Source organism: Lepisma saccharinum, chromosome 9 (assembly GCF_977018435.1).
Source record: "Lepisma saccharinum chromosome 9, izLepSacc3.1, whole genome shotgun sequence".
Lineage (NCBI taxonomy): Eukaryota > Metazoa > Arthropoda > Insecta > Zygentoma > Lepismatidae > Lepisma > Lepisma saccharinum.
In genome coordinates this window covers 35014939-35029259 of record NC_139237.1, presented here as the reverse complement: position 1 = coordinate 35029259, position 14321 = coordinate 35014939, and the positions used below count along the sequence as shown (strand labels likewise).

The 14321-nt window shown below is 36.1% G+C and overlaps 1 protein-coding gene across 7 annotated transcripts in view; it reads right to left on the bottom strand.

Moving 5' to 3' along the window:
* Positions 1-14321, bottom strand: part of LOC145991995 (uncharacterized) — a 184746-nt gene that overhangs the window by 111079 nt on the left and 59346 nt on the right. The window contains exon 4 of one of the 7 annotated variants that reach the window (XM_083127993.1): positions 3032-5833. The exons of 5 other annotated variants lie outside the window; for them this stretch is intronic. In XM_083127993.1, coding sequence (XP_082984119.1) covers positions 4654-5833 — 1180 coding nt within the window. In that variant the 3' untranslated portion in view covers positions 3032-4653. Of the gene's footprint in view, positions 1-3031; positions 5834-8492; positions 9711-14321 lie in introns of those variants that run through there. One more of the 7 variants, XM_083127997.1, reaches the window with a different exon arrangement.

Sequence of the window (14321 nt, the reverse complement as noted above, 5' to 3'; positions counted from 1 at the left end):
CAATGAACTGGAATGGGGGACTGAAGATAAACAAGGAATGGAAGAAGGTGTTAGAAAGAGTGGAAAGGACAAGAACGAAAGAGGAGAGAAGAAGGAAGAGGAACGCAGAAAGAAAGGATAAGGAAAAAGAGTGTGAGATAAGGAGTCCACCACTTTCCAGATGATAGGAAATGTTTATCTATCGCCTGTCAGATGAAACAACAGTTGACAGGATCTAATTATCTTGTGTCTGGAGGGGTTATTTTTGTGTGTATATACATATCTTCCTGTTTTGTACCTTATTTAATTTGTATTTGGTACAGGGTCTGAAGAAGACCTTGCTAGAAGGTTAAAACATAACGTTTAGTTTATGTTCTAAAAATTCTGTCTTGGTCAGCATATTGAGTTTTTGTTTATCATGCAAACAAGGCTTAAAGGTGTTATAGAAGTAAGGAATTTCGATAATGTCAGAGATTGTTGGCAAATTTTAGAAGAAGATACCTAATCCACAAATGTGGGAAGAAGTCTGGAAACAAGCTCATGTACAACTGCTCTGTATTATGCCATGCCATGATTCATTCATCTTAGACGGAACACAGATTTGTTGAACGTAATAAAGCCTGTCCAGAATTGAAGTGAGTGTTTTATTTTACCTCCACATGTGTCACATATTATGCACAGGAACTGTATTGTGTGTGTGTGTGTTTTTTTTGTTTGTTTTTTCCACTCATTCTGTAATCAATTTTGAGAAGTGTTCCCTGTTCTATAATAAATCAAGGTAATCAATTAATAATACACTTCTTGATGCATGATATTTTATATTCTTTGTTATGTAGTATAGCAGACATAAAGAATAACCTGCTCCGATGTATCATCTCTCTGAATAATCACAGAAACTACCATAGCAATGACAAATTCTGATGAATTAATAAAGTAGTCAAATAGTAACTACACATAACAAAAAACGAACTTGACCAACCCAAAAGTCTGTCCATGAGAGAAAACAACTTATGGAAAATGGTATGTAAATAAATATCTCAGAAACTAGCAAATAACAAGCTTTGAAATTTTGTATAATTGGAGTACCACAAAACTGGCATAAGGGATACCTGAAACATGCGGTATAAAAAGGTGGAGCAAGTGCCGCTTGCGTTGTTTCTTTATCTTAAGTTCATGTTTTTCAATGCCTTTATACATATTGGAATGTAGTTTATCTACTTTAATGTATTTACATAGGTAGACTTTTCAATTCCCCTATTTCCTGTCGCATTGGCTGCAAACATAAAGTGGCTGCACTTTTCACGAGGCTCGGTAATGAGGCACTGCTGATCCGCATTACGAGGAAGAGGACTGCTTGCCTTTCTACTCACTTTTCGAGTGACTTATGCAGTTCTTGCATGGTCACTGTCCTTCCTCCTTCATGAAAAAAAAAAAAAAGATGGCAAGCGACCCCCGGTCCACGTAGTCTTTGGCAAGGGTGTTGGAAACACCTCGTCCACGCTGGCCACAAGCGTTACTAACTTGCAGAATTTTCTGTGCATCCGTAGCCCCCTAACTCGGTACGATTATTCACGTGTGAAACTTAATAGTAATGAACAAATTAGCTTATGAAGTTAGTCAATGAGTACCAGCCATATGGTATTTATAAAAAACAAAATAGCCAGGCAAGACTTGGACATATCCGTAATGTGCTCAGTAACTCAAAAATATAGAGGGTAACGTAACAATGCAAACAAGGTGAAGAAGAGGCGGCATTTAGAAGAGTGGGAGCTGCGGGTACACATTTTCTTTACTGCAGCCATCGTCCTGTGCTATTCTGTTCATTTGTATGTTGTTTTTGCTGTTTTGCATTAAAGTATGGTCTTGCTATTGAAAGTAACCACCAGGGCTGACAAACGAGACGAACCATCAATTAGGAGTGGTGCAGGTAAGGACACGATTAGGAATCTTCTTTCATTCAGTTAAAGAACTTCTATCGAAAAGTTGGAGGTGGTGAATTATGAGAGACCCGTGTCCTGAACTATGCATAACCAAAACAAGTAATAAAAACTGGAAAGTTTTCACTAAGCAATTAAAAGTGTCTTGCACAGATAGGCTAATTGGGACTCGACCTACAATATAAAGTGGGATCCGATTAATTCGACCGAGTATCGAAATCAGGCCCCTTCATTACAAGGCAACGACGTTACGTATTGTGTGGTTATGTAGAAGCAATGCTATTTATAAATCATTTTGTTGGCACATGGAATTTTACAGGCCACAATCACTTCAGTAATTTTCATAATGCAGTGCAAAGACATGAACATATCCAAAATCACACTGGTGCAGTGACGTACAAAAGGAGCATTGGTGGGGGTCTCACAATCAGGAGGAAACAATTTACTTGACAAACCCACATAAATTAACTTGGTTGGGTAAAATATTCTCGATTGGAAAGTTTGCAGTTTATTAGTCAACAATCGAGCACGTAAATACTTCTTGACATCTCAAAATATACAGTCATTGCCTTCTTGGTGGAAGAACATAGTTTTCAGTTCCGACTTTGTTGTAGGACTTATAAGGAAAACTGAAAACTCATCAGAATATAAATACAACACACACAAGGAGTAGAATATGTGAACTGAGAGATGTAAGAGGTTTATGAATAAGGACATATTTAATTTCTTCATCGATCTGTCTGTGTGTGTCAAGCAATTGAAGGAACGAATTGATAGTATAGTGATTCATCAGAGACAAATAAATAGCAAGGTTACATTATGTGGAGTGTAATAATAATAATAACAACAACAACAACAACAATAATCTTCATTTTGCAATTCACAAAACTTCTAGAATCGCCATTTTAAAATTTTGTGTAATGAAATCTAATTTCAATGCAAGGAACTTAAAGAAAAGAACTCTCAAGATTCCTACTTGCTATGTTTGATAACTGTAAATATGGATTACTTTCACACATAGGTAAAGTAAATATTTCACAGTAAACTGATAGCAGTAGTATATTGGTGTATGAACCTCACAATCATGACATTCATGGATTTTACAGTTTGGAATTTTCAAGTGGTGCAGGTTAGTTGCCTCAATATTTTGCATGAAAACACAACCCTTTTTTTAACAACGGAGGATTTACAATTTGAAAAAACCTTTGCAAAAATTCAGGAAATAAATAGCAAATGGTTTTATGCTCCTGAAGGTGGCTGTACTGGACTAATAACCATGGACCACATTGAGACTTGAGGCCACAAACTTTATAAATTCAATACTGTCAGAAGCAGTACATGCTTGCCAAGGAAATGATTGCTCACTAACTTCGGAAGGCAATGATCATCAGAAAGACTTCACCTTCTCAGGCAAAAAGAGGGGCCTCCCGATGGCGCAATGGTAGCGTCATCACCTGCCATCGCCTTGTAATCAATACCTAGTGGAGGCTCATAGTGGATCGGAACCCATTTTCAACTGTAGCTCCAGTCCCGATTAGCCTTACTGTGCAAAAAAGTTGACTTAAAACACCAACTTAATCAATCAATCACCCAAAAAGAATTGTGAAAGCTTTTCTATTTTCATATTCCATACTCCGTACAAGTCTCCCTACTCTCCAATCCTGCACTCACACAACTTCACATGTGAAATCTCGGCATGAACATTATCTAAGTTGCAATAATACACCCCAACACCAACTACATTGTGCAAGATTAGCTTGGATCAAAATGTCGATATCCCCCCTCCAACTGGTGGTTGCATGACCTTGTAGCAGAGGTGGTCACCCCCAGAGGGCGACCCTCATGAGGGCAGACCTCACCTTCACCCTCCGAAGACTTGTGACGATGAGGGTAAAAGGCAAGTCAAGAGAATGAGGGCACGTGAGGATGAGGGCAAAGTCGATCTATGAGGGAGTGGGCATGTGAGGGTGAGGGCGAAAAGTGAATCGTGAGGGTGAAGTCAATCCATGAGGGTGATGGCAAAAGTCGAGTTGTGAAGGTGAGGTCAAGGTAAATCCGTGATAAGGAGGGTGTGTGAGGGTGGGGGCAAAAGTTGAGTTGTGAGGGTGAAAGGCAAGTCCTGAGGGCATGTGAAGGTGAGGGTGAGCCATGAGGGAGATGGAGGTTGAACAAAAATGACCATCTCTGATATTCACAACTCTCCAAGTAGAAGTACACGGTGTACAACTGGAATGTTGTAATTGGAATAAAGACTTTGATCATTGCAACATGGAAAGGTCAAGGATTTGGGATGTCACAAGAGCCAAATGAAGGCTCCTGACGGAGCAAAAGAAATTAAGTCAAGTAATGACAATATAGAGGCTACTAGAACATCAAAAATAAACTTCCTCCCAGCATCATATCACTGAGAGAAATTGCTTGCAAGGAATTTCAATGAAAATAAAAACATAAATCCCTGTGTTCCTTAAAAGTCGTAGCCCCTTCAGTACTCATATGGTTCCTTTAGCAATAATGCTACATTTAAAATTCCTTTTCTACTGAAAAAGCAAGGGCAAATTATGGACTTCTACTTATAGGCGCTCTTACTGGTATAGCATATGCTATGCATGATTCTCATGCTAAAGATGTGATTGATCTTAGTCTGGGTTTAAAAATTGTATTTCGTTACTTGCGATGATGGATATCTTTTAGAAAAACATTTTCTTCAGTAAAAGTTGTGAAACAGAAACTGCACATGTTAAATTACTACAGCATGAACTTTTAAATGTTTCTTTAAATTTGAATTATACGCAAAAGGCTTACCACATACTGGACATAGATAGGGCTTTTCACCAGTATGAATTCTTGAATGCAATCGAAGGTGTGTCTTATCTACAAATGATTTGTCGCACATTGAACAGACATGAGGCTTCAATCCAGCATGAATTTTCAAATGCGTCTGGAGATATTCTTTCCGTATAAAAGCTTTGTTACATGTAGGGCACACATAAGGCTTAAGTCCAGTGTGTATCATCAAATGCCTTTCGAAATCCCTCTTGACTATAAAACCTTTACCACATGTTGAACAAATATGCGGTTTATTCCCTGTGTGATTCTTCAAATGGCTTGCATAAGCTCCCTTTACTCTAAATGCTTTATTGCATATCGGACACTCATACGGCTTCGTGCCAGTATGAATTCTTACATGATGTGTAAGTGCTGCTTTCTGTGTGAATGCTTTATCACATATTGAACATAAAAATGGTCTTTCACCAGTATGAATTCTGGAGTGCCTCTGAAGAAATTTCTTCTCCCTAAATGATTTGTTACATGTTGAACAAACATGCGGCTTCAAACCAATATGAATCGTTGAGTGACTTGACAGAGCTCCCCTCTGTGAAAATGCTTTATTGCATATTTTACAAATATATGGCTTCTCTCCCGTGTGAACTCTTGAATGACATTTTAGTTGTTTTCTATCTGTAAATGCTTTATTGCATGTTATACATGCAAATGGTTTTTCTCCAGTATGAGTTCTTGAATGCATTTTAAGCTGCGTTGTTTGTGCAAACTTCTTGTCGCATGTCAAGCATTTAAATGGTTTCTCTCCAACATGAGACCTCATGTGCTTTTTAAGTAAAGATTTCTTATCAAAAACTTTGTCACATTCATTGCAAATAAAATTACATTTGGGGTTTGGAGATATTGCAGATTCTCCTAGTGTTTGTGAAGATTCAGAACAAATTGCAGTGTCTTTTATCTTAGACAAGGGTACTGCAGATACTTCTGAACTCCGTGAGTCAAATGCGGATTGTGTAGAATTTACACCTTTGATTTTTCTAACTGGAAGCTGGATAACTCTTCTGAATTCAAAATGTTCAGTATTATCCTTACAACCTTGAGATGTGACTCTTCTGACAGGATTCCTTGATAGGTACCTGAAAGGAGATATTAACTATATCAATACATTTGACCTATCTTCCTACAAAGAAGCAATTTTCAAATTTCATTTTAGGAGCCTGTTAGATTTCCATATCGATGCATCGAAGGCTATATTTCATCTGTAAAATGAAAATGGGTTTAAAATGCAACTAGAGTCAATTATATGTATACCTCAGCTCATGTTCAAGTGTGGAATATTCACCACAACTATTCATATTAACTTCGAGCAAAATATTGTTACAAATTGCGTACAGAAAAAGAGAGCAAAAAGATATTTTATGGAAGCATCTTTATCTGATGAGGAAGAAATAGCTCTCGTCGTCAAGGCTGTGTAAGCTTACGGCGTAAATTTTGTCACAATTATCTCGAAAACTGTATACAAAAAATTTCAAAACTTGGGACTGGGCATTGAGAAAAGATGTTTGTAGAGAACTCTTCAATGATATTATCATTTACTGCATAACTTCCCAAAAATTTATTTTGCTCTTGAAATTTCAAATATGTTGGCAGGGCAAGCCAACCAGTGTTGACAACAGGCTTTTTGAACCTCAAATAAGGTGGCCACTCTAGGACCATGATAAAATTCAAGTATAATTCCTGGTTTTCAAGGCAAATTTTCCAAAAATTCAAGGCTACAAGCAGACATTTTCTCTACTTCAGTCTTACCTCTCCCCCCCTCCCCCCCACACACACCAATATATTAACAATATACCTAGGTAAAGGGTCAGTGTAATTCCATATATCAAAAAATTCCAATTCAAATCAATTAAATGGGATATGAATTTCAAATATTGAATTTAAAGTGCAGAGTTTACATTTGCCATTTCACATACTCAGACTCGAAATATATCTATGAATGCAAGTTACAACTGTTACGGGATATACTTATCTAATAAAAATGTATAAGAATTTCAAACTCAAATTTAACTCATCAACTTTAAGATATCTTGCATTAATCTTCCATTTGTCAGATTGTTAGTGTCCTTTGCAGAACAATCTAAGTAAATGGATTGAGAGAATTCTGTGCTATTTTCTACACAGCTATCTTTTCCTTCTTCCATAAAAATAACAGCTAAATTGTGAAAATGTGCCACAGATCATTTACAAATATGTATAAATTCAATGGGATTTGGATTAATAAAATTTGCAATTTTGCATGTCTTCGGAGAACATTTCATGCAGAATGCACGCATAATTCCCGGAGCCAATAGTTCATGTATAATCCCTGGGATTCAAGGAATTCCCGGTGAGTAGATACCATGTCAAACGATGTTTTTGAAATTACGGACTAGAATTGCTGGAATGAAACTGTGCTGAAATAGGTACACCTACAGAAAACATACTCAAATATTAAGGTAAATATACTCAAATATTAAGGTAAGGTAGGATCATGAAAATACATTGATTAATATAAGTCTAATTACAGTCTGCCAAGGGACACAGCAGATATAGTGTGGGAAAGATAGCCTATACTTTTATTTTTTTATTTTTTCTTTCAAGTTGCCGTAGCATCACAAGATCGTGACTGTTTGGTTCTAACACAATAAGGGCAGATTTCACGCAGACTTTGTTGCAGCTGATAAACAAATTCACAGCTCTCAGCTTGCTGGCAAGAAAAGAACAATTTGTTGGAACACAGATAACCTACATCAGTGTTTTTAGTTCATATATAAGGCATGTTTCCTTCATAACACTATCTGTCCACTCTAACACATTATCAAAATATTAATCTAGAAAATATATACAAAAAAAATATATTTGTTTTATATATATTTGTAATGTGGACAACGCTGCACGTTACAACGTTGCTAAAATAAATGTGTAATATCAACCTGGTAGTGGTAGCACCGTGACACATTAGCATGATAGGCATGACATTCATAGAGTTGGCGAATTTTACTGTGATGTAGATTGGATGCTCTCAGAAATTTCCAGGAAAATACAACTCTTTACTGCATTTTGTCAATGAAAAATTTACTAGCATACATCATCGTAAGTTTATAAACATTAGGAACCTCTTGAAAAAAATATAACAGATTTTTCTTTAGAAAATGGTTAATAACGATGGAGCATGTTGTGACTACATAATATAAAGGGCACCAACTTTCTAAATTCACTACAGACCAAAGCAGTAAGCTTTAGTCTACTTAATGATGTTTAAAACTTTAGTTAATGATGTTTCACTAACTTCTGGCATGATAATTGCCAGGAAAAGTTCACCTTTCATCCGAAAAGTATCGGTAAAAGCTCTTCAACTTTCACTGCTAGTTTCCAAACTTCCAAAATAGCCACTTCTAATGTGACAGTATCAACAAGAACATTCTGTGAATCACAAGAGTACATAATTCGTAAGACTGGGTTGTATCAAAATCTCTACTAGAAAATCTGAGCTACTGGAATTTCAAAACATATCAATGAGAGGAATGTGTAAAAGGCGATCACCTGCAATAAATTTCACTTAAATTAAAAACCTAAATTTTTCACTTTGGTTAAAATCCGTAGCCCTTGCAGTACTCGAATGACTCCTTAACAGTAATAGTACATCTAAAACTCCTTATCAATTTATTGAAAAACAAGAACAAATTACAGTTTCAAACTTACAGGCACTCTTGGTAATATTGCATCTATTGTGCATTATTCTACTACAAGAGGTGTGAATTTAGTCTCGGCTGAAATACTTAGTTTCATTTGAGGTGTCAGACATTATTTGATCAGTAAAACTTTTAGAACAGAAACTGTACATGGTAAGATATGGCAGCATGAAGGTTTGATGTTCACTTAAATATTCAATTATACACGAACGGTTTATCACATGCTGGAAAAACAGGGTTTTTTGCCAGGATAAATTCTCTAATGTAATTGAAGATGAGTCTTATCCATAAATGATTTGTTGCACATTGTGCACATATGTTGTGCAATCAAATGTGATTTTTCGATCTATATAGTTATTCCTTCCGTGTAAAGTTTTTTCCCACATGTAGATCACATATAATACTTCTATCCAGTGAGTATAATTAAATGTTTTCAAGATCACATGTAACTACTAAGTGTTTTCGAGTGACTTGAAAAGGTAGCTTTGTTGTAAATGCTCTATTTCATATTTTATACGCATACGACTTTGTGCCAGTGTGAAATCTTAAATGACGTATAAGTGCTACTCTCTCTACAAATGCTTTATAGCATATTGGACAGACAAACCGTCTGTATCCAGTATGAATTCGCAAATGATTTTGAAGATGTTTACTGTCCTTAAATGATTTGTTGCATATTGAACAAACATGCAGCTTCACACTAGTATGAATTGTTAAGTGATATGGAAGAGTTCCTTTATGTGTAAATGTCTTATTCCACATTGAACACACATACGGTTTCACTCCAGTGTGTATTCTTGAATGACATTCTAGTGCTTGTATGTCAATGAACGCTTTACTACATGTTGAGCAAACAAAAGGTCTTTCTCCGGTATGAATTCTCGAATGTATTTTAAGCTGCGATTTCTGTGCAAATCCCCTGTAGCATGCCAAGCATAAAAATGGTTTCTCTCCAGAATGTGATCTCATGTGCCTTCCAAGCCAACCTTTGGTAGTAAATACCCTGTCACATTCATTGCAAGTAAAAACACGTTTAGGGTTCAAAGATCTTGCAGTTTCTCCTAGTTTCTCTGTAGTTTCGGAATAAACTGTAGAGTGTCTTATGTTGGACAAGTGTTGTATGTCGGACAAGGGTAGGGCAGACAGAAATGTAGATTGTGAAGTATTGACATCTTGGACTTTGGTATCTGGTAGCTGGTATACACATCTGGAGTCAAAATGTTCACTGTTATCCATAAAAATGTGAGTTTTGATTCTTCTGACAGGATTCCTTGATAGGTATCTGAAAGGAGATATTAACTTTGTAAATAATTTGATGTATCTCCATACAAAGAAGGAATCTTGAAATTACATTTTACAGCCTATTAGATTTTCATATCAATGCATCAATGAATGAATATATACAGTTAAAACTTGGCCTGGGTAATTCATCTGTTGTGAAAGAGCTTTTAAGGTTTCGCAGACTGTGGAGTAACAAATGATCAGGCCCTGACTGGTACCTGGTGTTGGATTCAATATATTTTCTATGTGAAATGAAAAGGCAATGGAGTGACTTTCCAATAACTTCATTTATTACGAATTCACAGTTACAAGAATACTTATCAACTGGCGTTTCTGAAATAAGTTAAGAGATACAGATTTGAGTACAAAATCGAAACTGGTGACCTTTCCGAGATTTATTCACATTATCTTTGATATTGCAGGTTTGCACCAGAGTAGAAGGTAATGGTTAAGTTGATCTGAGATATAAGCCTTTTGGCAACCAGGAAAAGTACGCTGTAGAACAAACAAAATAGGCTCTTGTTTAGTAAAAAGTCTTTTTTACAAAATGCCTAGACAACCTGATTACCATTTACACATTTCCATGGATTTACAGAATTACATCATGTATACCATTTACAAATTTTATATGAAATATATAAACCTGAAATTAAGATACCTTTCTGAGACCCAAAACACAATAACAACATTATAATTTATACTTTAAATTCCGATAAAAATTTCATCTAGCTTGCCAAATATTATTCATGCAGATGTCTCAATTTTTTATTAAAATGCACAAAATGCCAGAATCAACTAGGGCGATAGAAAATAATATCTTATAATGTTTAAACACTTAATAAACAACATACTATCACAGCATAGGCTAAAGCTTAGGTAGTACGTAAAATAAATTGCAATATTGGTGAATGGTGTTCAAAATGGGGATGACCCCATCTTGGACTACCCTCAACAACACCATTTTAGCAGACATAGCTGTAAGATAACCCATCAAACAGTATGACAAAATCTAACTTAAAAGTAGAACAATCAATGCTGTACTTACCAAAATTGAATGTTCAAATATGGCTTCATAAGACCCAAAATAGTACAGACGCAAAGGCAAACACGTTTTTCACAAAAACTTGAAAACCTTGCAGAAAAAATGTCAGGCTACCGGATCAATGACTCAATTCAATTTGGCATATAGAGAGCCAGGAATGGTCTGAGCTCCATTTTCAATGATTCTTCCTAATAGCAGTAATCTCCCTTATATTTGACGTAGAAATTGTTCTAAGTGTGGTAGTATTTACCCCAGAATTAATTACAAAGAGACAACGTACTGTGTTAGGTCCCAGGTAGCAGCATTTATTAGTGAGAAACCAAACTTCCCAATTTGGACGACTCTCTCCTATCTTGGAAACTAGCAAATCAGGTACGAAATTCCATAAAATAAGAGACCAACAAAATACTAATTTAAATCAGCATAAATTATACAGATTTGCCAATTTGGCAAGCTGAAAGAACAGTGAATTATTAATGGAATAACCATTAACTCATTCATTTACCTTTTTATGCATAAACAGATCAACTCAATTAATGAAATGCTACAAATACAAAAACATAAAATCTACAGTGTTTCAAAGGTAACAGATCCCATTGCGGTAGCACTGGCAGAGACGATTCCACTCGGGTAAAACAGCGATAGCGAAAAATCAGACGAGGCCAGGCCTACTCAGTAGCTCAGTGGTTAGAGCAATGGCATGCTGTGCCAGAGACCCGGGTTTGAATCCTGGTCGAGCCTGCATTTTTCGCTGAAAATTTCTACATAGTACATCTCCTGTGTGTGCCTAATCTACAATTATTAACATCTCTGTGCTGAGAGGAACCAGGCAACATCGAACTCTACTGTGTTTCAAAGGCAACAGATCCCGTTGCCGTAGCACTGGCAGAGACGATTCCACACAGGTAAAACAGCGATAGCGAAAAATCAGGTGAGGCTGGGCCGGCTCAGTAGCTCAGTGGTTATAGCAATGGCATGTTGTGTGCCAGAGAGCCGGGTTTGAGTCCTGATCGAGCCTGCATTTTTCACTGAAAATTTCTACGTAGTACATCTCCTGTGTGTACCTAATCTACAACATAATTTAGATAATTCAAAGATCTGTTTAACAGTATTATCCTGTGATATAAATAGAGTTGGAAGTGATCGGGGAAAAAATGGCTCTTTTGGAAAAAAAAACGGAGTTTTTTTTGCGTGGCTTTTTTGGTTGGGCTTCTTTCGGCTTTTTTCACAAAAGTGTCTCAAATCAATGAAAATACAGGAGTTGGCAGAATTTTTCCTGTTCCATGGCTTTTGTTTATCTTCCTACTGTAAAATAGACACTCATTTCTAAATTAAAATACAACTTACAATATGAAATTCATAGCTTAGACATAAACAGTGTTTTCAAGAAAGCTGGTTTCTTTGAATGGGCAGTTCTTTCCGAGTGTTATCTTTGTATATCCGTAGGCTTATTAAATATATATATATATGTAGTATAAACATATTCACATAACTAAAGTAGTTTTGCATACATTTTTAATATAATCTGATAGTACAATATGATTTTCAACAATTTGAATTTGTCATGTAAACATGTACCTACATGAAGTAAAAAAGAAAATGCTGCTTTACCTTTTGAAAATCTAGTATCAAATCTCTTTAAATTAAATTTTGTGCTCAGAAAAATATATTTGTACTCTGGCTTTCCAGTACATCATTTATAATTTGGTCAAATGGCCGCTAAACCTGGTCACTGAGCAACTAGTGACTGTGAGACCACAGCCCAGTACATTTATTACTTACAAGTTGATGCCCTGAACCCAAAAATTATAAATACATCTGATCTTTTAAATGTTATATGTAAATTAATATGCACCCTTAATTAATATTAGGCTAAGTATTAATATATAAACTATGTCAATCATAAAGAGTAATAAATAGTTCAATTATGTCTAGACTTGCTGTCAAATATACAGTAAAATTAGATTTAAATTAGTTGTCAACCCCTGGGTGCAACTCAACCTCGGCCTGTTGGTTGAGAAACACTGGCGCTAAAACAGAAGCAGAAGCAAATAAGATTGGCCGTAAATGGAAAAATGAAAATTATTAAAACATCTGGCTAATTTGGACTAGATCTACAGTTTGAAATGAGATCCGAAGCACTCTGCCTCCACTGAGGATTGAACCTCAGACCCCTTCTTATTACCTATCAAAAACCCAGCCTTTTTCCAACTACAGTACTTGCAATTTGTTCTCTGTGATTTACCAACTAAATTAAATCTCTGGTAAAGTAGCAAACAATCTTGAAAAGTATAGAGAGCATGCAGACCGAAGCAACTCATGACAGTGGGGAAAGGGAGGGGGGGGGTCACATTGAAGTGACAAATGGCATGGCCCCTTCAGTCTATAAGCAAGCACTCACCACACATGCACAAAAAAAGAAACAAGACCGAGACCACATGATGCGCACCATTGAAGGAGCTTTCAGACTGGTCACAGGTGACAAGCAACGCAGTCTCCTTCAGTATAAAGCAAAACATTCACCGTGTATGCAAGAACAACAGACCGAAGCGGCACATGCACACCATTGAGAAAACAGTCTAGTCCGAGCAACATGCAAGTGACATGATTAGCTCGTTGTCGCACTTTGGTTCAAAAGGTTGTTGGATTACTGAGGGTCTGATTCCAAGTGACACATGTCACTTGTTGCTTCGGTCTGCAAGTTCTATGAGAAAACAGTACAGGGCAAGTAACAAGCGACACTTGCAGCTTATGTTGCTTTGGTTCGAAAGGTTGCATTTACTTCTAAGGGTTGATTTCCAAGAAATACATGTCGTTTTTATCTCAAAGCTTCGTTAAATAGGATATATATACACACATTCGCGTAATATGTATACTTCTGCATGTGTGTTGTGAACAGTAAAGATTTCTTTTTAATTGCCCCGAAACAGAATATTTTGATATTAACATTTGTTTCATATTTTTTTATGACATCAACATTTAAATTGAGACACAAACATGTAAAAGGTTGTATTAAGTCTATTTCATGGTCAGATGTCAGGACTACACGTTTAGTTTTAACCCTAGCTTAACCATGCCATACAAGACTCTTTCATACCTGGGGCGGCTAACAGGCCCACACTTTTTTTTATCACTAAAATTCAAGAAACCATTTTATTATTGAATCACTGTTTCCTTTCTGATTACATATGTGCAGTAATTTATTAATTATAATAATCACAAAAATTACTACAATTAATAAAAAATAATAACCAATTATTGCATGAGTGTCTCTCATATATTTTATCATTCACTAAAATTCACAAAATCCATAATAATTTTTTGTTAATGCTTTTCTGTTTGTAGAAGTGCAGCTGTTTATTAAATATAATAATTACAATAATTACCATAATTACCAACCAATTGTACACTGTCACTGGCATGAGTGTATCGAATGAGACGCATTCAAAGATGGTGCTTGATATGCCCATCAAATGCATTTCGCCTCCTAATTACATTACATTTATGTTTTTATGAACAAAATTAGTACAGAAATATTGGCCGCCAGGCCCCCACCATCGGTAAGCTAGG